At 43.7% G+C, this 7,257-nt stretch overlaps 1 protein-coding gene and 1 long non-coding RNA gene across 2 annotated transcripts in view; one reads left to right on the top strand and one right to left on the bottom strand.

Annotated features, from left to right (window-relative positions):
• LOC109307270 overlaps positions 1 to 4,280 on the top strand; it is a 22,258-nt gene extending 17,978 nt beyond the window's left edge. Inside the window, exon 3 of the long non-coding RNA XR_002100219.1 lies at positions 4,270 to 4,280. This is a non-coding gene — a long non-coding RNA (uncharacterized LOC109307270). The remainder of the gene's footprint in view (positions 1 to 4,269) is intronic.
• ALG14 (ALG14, UDP-N-acetylglucosaminyltransferase subunit) overlaps positions 1 to 7,257 on the bottom strand; it is a 42,969-nt gene that overhangs the window by 26,562 nt on the left and 9,150 nt on the right. Inside the window, exon 2 of the mRNA XM_019531066.1 lies at positions 6,252 to 6,403. Within this exon, the coding sequence (XP_019386611.1) occupies positions 6,252 to 6,403 (152 nt within the window). The remainder of the gene's footprint in view (positions 1 to 6,251; positions 6,404 to 7,257) is intronic.

Genomic DNA, 7,257 nt, shown 5'->3' with positions numbered 1-7,257 from the left:
ATTGGATGCTTATCTTGCTGGGATCCTATGACCCCAGCTGACTTCCTGCCCTTTGGGCAGGGGGCTGGACTTGATGATCTCCCGAGGTCCCTTCCAGCCCTGATGTCTATGAAATCTATGAAACCACAGCCTCCCTCCACCCCCAGGCTTTTACTTGAATCTAAGATGAAGGTCTTTCCCCCCACCCCTCTGTGCTGGATGAGGAAGAAAACCTCATCTTAGATTCAAGTAAATGATTCCTAGTAATCATTCCAGGGAAATTAGATGTATTTAACATTTTTTCATACCAGGTATTAGGATTTCTTAGTATAGCTTTCATAAGCATAAAATGCTGTCAGTATATTAGATGTATGTTATTTAAGGGCCATTTGGCAAATTCTGAGGCTTCTGTTCAGGTAACAGAAATTCATTTTCCTTTAAGAAAAGTCTCTCTTTTGTCAAATATTGGCTGCCTGCCTTGGCTACAAAAATATTCAAACTGAAAATATAAGGCTGATGCTGGAAGCAAGAGAACATGCACCTGTAGCTGAAAATGATTGGTCTGTGCTATCTAAAGACCACATTGTCAAACAGCATGTGTTTTGGCACAAAGGGAGCCTGAGCGATTCTGAATGTTCTTTTGATCCATCCTCACATTTCCAAAAATGGTTCCTTGAAGTCAAGGTACAGATTCACTGGCATGGATGTAGGGATGTGGGCATTTTATGCCCAGATGGCAAGGGGATTATACAAAGCTCCATACCACCACTACACCACGTCCCATGCCTCGCAGCTGGCATCCAAACAAGTTCTTAACTTTTGACGCACACTCAGCCTTACCCTGTCTGAGGACTTACCGGGGTCTCCCTCTGACCCAAAACTTGACCTTACCATGTCTGAGGACTTGCTGGCCTAAGGCCCAGCTGAGGCCTCATTCGTCCATAGACTTACCTGGGCCTAACTGTCCCTTTCCTGGACTTCAGCTTATAGCCTCTCACTAGGGCCTTCACTTATTTTATTATGCTTGTGGGGGTTGGCTCCTGTGCTGGCCTTCAGGCCACATCTACAGCCCTACTCAACACATCCCCAGTGCAGCCCTTTAGGGCATCCTTGGAACCCTATTCTACACCCCAGTACACACAGTCCTTCAGGCCACAGCGGTGTACTTTACTTTGTGTGGGCCACCACACATACTTATGGCCTCTCACTAAAGCTGCTATACTTCTCTGGCTCTGCTAATCTGGCTCTGCTAATCTATTTTAGATGTAGATATATTAACAAGTGCAAAATATAAAATGAAATGTCAACATTAAAGTGGCTGGTGAATTCTTCAACCTGTCCTTTAGTCATCTAATCTTAAGCTGTTCTTTTCACTGCTAGATGGGTCAACAGCAACTTCTGAAAGTTCCTCATTCAGGATACAGATGGTTTGATGGGCAGCAGCTCGGAAGTCCCACAGCTCCCTTAGAAGCGCTGTGTAAACATCTGGGGAAGTGGAAAGTGAAGACAGTGGACAATGCAGAAGAAAGCAATGTCCATACAAAAGGCCTCATGGAACCCTCAGGATTTTGGGGGTTTGGAAGGCTATGATTAGGTGGAGGTTGACTCTAGCTTTCTCCTCTCTCCCTGGGCATTGGGCAGCCGGACTGAGGAGGATTCCTGAATAACAGCAAACTAACTGGTTTCCATAGCCAAGTTTTGAGGGCTGTACTAAGCCACAGGCCAGGAACAACATTTTGGTAATATCTGCTTTTGCATATGATGTTTGGTTAAGTATAATCTATAGAAACTTTCTGTAAGAATTTAGAAATTTGTCTTTCTCATTTCTGACAGGTGGTGCGGAAAGAGACAAACCTACCTCCCTGATGGAAGAATAGGGAGAAAGTTGCAAGTTGCAGTTTGCAATGTTTCCAATCCTTTACAGAGAAGAGGAAGAAGGCCTTATTTTGTTCTCTAAAAAGAACATTCAGAATTGCTCAGGTTCCCTTTGTGCCAAAACACATGCTGTTTGCCAGTGTGGTCTTTAGACAGCACAGACCAATCATTTTCAGCTACAGGTGCGTGTTCTCTTGCTTCCAAAATCAGTCTTATATTTTCAGTTTGAATATTTTTATAGGCAAGGCAGGCAGCCAATATTTGGCAAAAGAGAGACTTTTTCTAAAGGAAAATGAATTTCTATTACCTGAACAGCACCCTCAGAATTTGCCAAATGGGTTCCTCCTCCTTTTAGCTGTTAAGGAAAACATAACCATAAAACTCCATTTGCAAATGGGAGGGGGGCAGAGGAAAGGAGAAAAAAAGACTATTGCTTAGAGGAAATCTATATGCCTGGTATAAAATGCTACACTACAGATGGAAAAAAAATCTTTCCCTTTAAATCTTTGTAATATACATTCTCATCAAATGATGCCCGTAGCAAAAGCTTGGGCACAGGACACCTACTGGGCAACACAGAGTCCAGAAAAGCCCTCCCAGCCTGCCTACCTGGGTTGCAAACTGGGAAGACAGTCAAGCTAGGCAAGGACTAGGGAACGATTGGGGAACATGACACAAAACAGCCACGAGGCATTCACGGGGGACAGGCAGGTCTCCCAGATTGGGTGGTAGGGCCATGTGCATCACATTTGAAGCTGCTGGGGGCAGCATGCAAGACGGAAGCACTGGAAAAGCTCCAGGGGAATGGAGCCATGCCGGAAAACCCCCCTCTCACTGGACAGGAGATGTGGCAGATGGCAGGGGCAAGCAGCTTGGCCCAAGGGATGTAAGTGGCCAGGCTGAACACAGCTGGACAGAACTCAGGGAACTGGGAAGGGATTAGCCAGAGCCAAAAAGTGAGGCTCAGGAAGAAGCAGGAGGAGAAGAAGGTCTGCAGCAGGACTACCTTGTTGGTTGAATGGGCAAGGCAACTGTATGGTTTTATTTGTTTGGATTACTGACCCTTAAAGGGGCAATGTTTGAGCATGGGGTCCAGTGTTCCTTAAAGAGGAACACTGGTAGAAAAGGGGGAAGCAGACAGACTAATTTGGAAGGGAAAGCTGTCGACATCTGCTGCAGAACATCTCTTTGGGAGAGGTGTGGGAAGCGTGTAGGGAAGGAGAAGCCCTGTGAAAAAATCCAGAGGAACTCTTTAACCCACATGATGGACTACCTCAAAGACCAGGTATGTTCCTGTTCCTGTTCACCCCATTCTATCATTTAACACCAAGGCATGGTGAGCAAACCCAGGGAATGGAGAGTGGGGCTATCAGCTAATACGTCTGCCACCAGTGGGCCCTAGCCCTTGCTCCTGCTACAATGCCTATGAAACAAGACACTAAATTATTACTGTTCTGATTCACCATAAAATTATGGTACTGATGTCTAATTACCAAACATTAAACACTTCCATTTGCAGCAAGAGCTCCCAGAGTCAGTGGTCTGAAAGTCAAGGAATCTTATGGCCACACAGAACTTACTTGAAAAAGTCTGCAAGTGCTTTAATCGTTAATACCATACTATAGCTGTAGAGGTCATTGGTTTTATTATTGACTAGCTCAGTCTTAACTGAAGTGTTGGATTAAGAGCAACCTGTGACTTTTTCTTCATCATCAGAGATGAAGACGGGTACAAATAATGCTCTAATTTTTCATATTACACCAGAAGCTGAGCTTTGGCAGGTCCTGTCTTGCCAATTCTGCAAATGTTGAGTAATAACTGTAGTGCTCAGTTCTGGGACTTAACACTGTTGAAATAAACAGAAATATCCAAGGAGTAGAGTCCATAAATCTTACTATACAACTTTACTATTGCACTTACAATAAATGGACCTACTTGCTCAAGGTAATATACTTGCTTATGCAGTCTGAGGACATGGGCAAACATGCTTATAGTGCTTCAAACAAAGTTAAACTGCTATAAAAACTGAATGAACAGATGACTCAAAGAGTTATAGCACTACAAATCAGCCCAAATCATATCAGAATGGTTCCTTGATTTACTGTGACACTTATACTGGGAGGCAGTTGTATGTCCATGTGGCAGTGCACCTTTGGGTACCTGCTACTTTAAGGGCAGAGTCAGGCAGCAGCCAGGTGCCTGATGGCGGCAGCAATTTTGGGAACCAGGTATAAAGAGACTGTAGTTTGCTGTTGCCAGCCCAGGCAGAAACATCACCTGGCTGAGCTACAGCAGGAACATCTAGAAGGTAAGAGCAGGAGGCTCTTGGTCCTAGGCATGACCTAAAATTTCACCCTGCCAGGGAAGGGTGGCCTGGTAGGGCCCCTAGTGGCTGGGAGCCCCCAGGAATGCCAGGCCAGTTACCACCCCAGTGAAAAGTGGGTCGGGGCACCTTAACTCCTACCCCCCACAATTTGGGGGTATGAGGGCCAGGCACAGCTACAGCCACCTGAGCCCACAGGGGAGCAAGGCCCCAGAGACCCCTGGTTAGGGATAGCTGTGAAGGCCCTGAGAGGGCAGGGATGTAGGTGGCCCCACACAGAGTAAGGTTGAATGGGAGTAGGCCTGAAGGGCAGTCCCAGAGGCACATTAAGTAGGGCCAAATGGGAGTAAGCCTGAAGGGCAGCGCAAGGGCCAGCCTCGTGAGTAGTTGAGTGTGAGGATGATGAGAAGACCCCAGGGTGGGGCATAGTGTAAAGGCCCTAGAGTGGGCATAGGAGGAACCCCATGTGTGGGAAGTAGGCCAAGGTATATTTTCGGAAGCCGGAGGCCATACTTGGGCCTGAGGCCGAATAGGGGGGCTCAGCCAGAGAGTTAGGGGCGAGTCCTAACCCCAGCAAGTCCTCCACCGCAAAAAGGCTGAGTGGGGGTCGAAAGAAAGACCTAGAGGAGGAGCACAATGACCTGCTGCTCCAGGGAGACAGTGAGAGTCCTTGTGAGATCCTGGAGCACAAGTCATGGTGTGGGTTAAGAATATCACGTGGATGCCATCTGCGGGGCATGGGCTCCAGTGTAGGGGAAGTTTTGGAGCCACAGATAGCACCCCCTGGCATTGAGGCACGAAATGGGTAGCCTCCCACCTTGGTCATATCTTAATCATTTTCCATCAAGGCATGGCAGGATAGAGAGGTGGGCAGTTAGCCCAGAAACAGGCGGGTGAGCCAACTTCTAACCGGCCCTGGGAAGGCCCCCTGTTACAGTCTATATGCTAATGAAGTATTACAAATTAAGTGTTTCAAAAAAGGTGGAGTCCATACCCAAAGTTGTTTTATGCCTTTTTGTATATATAGAACCAATCCAATTCCCACCAAGAATCAGGCTCTGTATCGGATTCATGCTGTTATCTATTAATCGTATAATATTATACCTCAAAATATACAAATGTTTTGCAGATGTAAAAGAAATTGGATTTAATCTGGCTCCTGAAACAGTCAATAGAATTTGACTGGAGATGAATCAGATTATTATCCAGAAAGCAAACCAATTCCTCAATAAATGTTAGAGAAACAGAGAAGCAAGCCTGCACAATATCAAAGTCAGTTTAAAAGCTCAAAGAAAATACAGTACAAAATCCAACACTAAAAATAAAATTCAAAACTAAGATATATTAGTTTTAAAAGAAATAGTATTGTCACTTTCCTAGTGTTTTAATAGAAAATACTGCAAATATTTAAAAGAACAAATATGTATTAATTTTCACTTAGAAGGGCATCAAATTAAAAACCTTATTTCTGCCTCAATAATTTTACTGTTACAGGCAACAGTTATGATTACTTTAACTTTAAAGTAAAAAAGAGAAATATTTCTCTTTAAGTGTGGTTACTTGGTGCCACTGATACCATGTTATGCACAGTCATTTTCATTAGATCCTTCTCCTCTCTCCTCTGTAGTTATTTTCCCCTACAGTTTTTTGTGTATTTTTCACAGATTACATTTTAAGCAAAATCATAAGAATTGACAGGAAAACTCACAGGCAAAGTGCAGTACCTGAAACTATTTTTTATTAATTTCTTAAGTGGCTACATTTAAAATTTGCAGGCTCTCTCTTCATATAGTGTAAGCAGTTTTGTTCATTCCATTCACTTTTCAGAACTGACATGACAAGAAACATAACAATATACGAACAGCCATCAATGTATAGAAATAAAATAGTTAAGTACAGCAAATTTATATTCCTGGAAGATTTTAGCTGAATCTGTTTTTTCAAATAGATACATTCTCTCTCTTGATACTTTAACCCCTCTCCCCCCCATTCCAAACTAATTTAAATACTTTTAAAGGTAACTGGAATTACTATTTTACTGTGGTATCTTCCCAGAATATATTTAATCACTTACCAAGGAATTGGTGAAAGTTTCAGCTCTTTTTTCTTCAAAAGAGCGTATTTTAGCTTCACTCATCTTATCTGACTCAGCAAAAACATAGTGTCTGAGTGAGTATGACTGGGACAGAGAGCTAAGTAACCTCAACATTTCTGTTGTGTGCCCGCCTGAAAAACACAAAACCTGTAGTTAGGGGATGAAATATTCAGCAATTTCTATTTCAAAATAACCTATTAAGGGCATTGCTTCCTCCTTCAAAAAGACTAACTAGTTCAGAGAGGCATGAGATTTCATAGGTAACATCTGATATATCTAGGCTGCTTACAGGCATGAAACCCTCCCTCCCAAAACAGCCCTTTAGGCTTGGCCTGCCGCTATGCTGAGCATAGCACGTGCCCAGAAGAGGCATCAGATTAGTTTGACCCAGCTCGTCCAACATTTGTATAGACTGGGTGCTTCACTGGGGCTTTTTAGAGCTTTTGTTTAATAGCTGATTGAATCAGCTTCAGATAAAAGTGCCAAAAAGCCCTTCTGAAGTGTCTGACCTATACAGACGCTAGGGAGCTGGGTCAAACTAACACACTTCCTCTTTTGGTAAAGCACCGTTTTATTTTGCTTTATTTTTTTCACATCTGTAAGCAGCCTCTAATGAAGTAGTGTTACCTGTGAAAGCTCATACCTCTCTGAATCAGTTAGTCTCCAAGATAGTGGTTCTCAACCTTTTTAGGCTCAAGGCACCCCTCTATACCTTGGAATTGAGCAGCACCCCATTTTGAAAATGGCCATATTTACTCAAATCTAAATCGACCCTGAATTTAAGATGACCCCAATAATTACATTCTACATATGGAAAATGTATAAATTTGTTATAATTTTCCAATTATAGAATTCAGTTATCAGAGGATCTGTTCCCCTCCCACCGCTACAACAGGGAGAATAGTCGGGGGCAGAGGGTCAGGTAGTCCCCTTGCTGTCTGTCCCCCCCTGCAATTCTTCCCCCTGCAGCCCTCCTGACCCCCAC

Source organism: Crocodylus porosus, unplaced genomic scaffold (assembly GCF_001723895.1).
Source record: "Crocodylus porosus isolate Cpor-Errol unplaced genomic scaffold, CroPor_comp1, whole genome shotgun sequence".
Lineage (NCBI taxonomy): Eukaryota > Metazoa > Chordata > Crocodylia > Crocodylidae > Crocodylus > Crocodylus porosus.
This window is presented reverse-complemented; position numbering and strand designations above follow the sequence as displayed.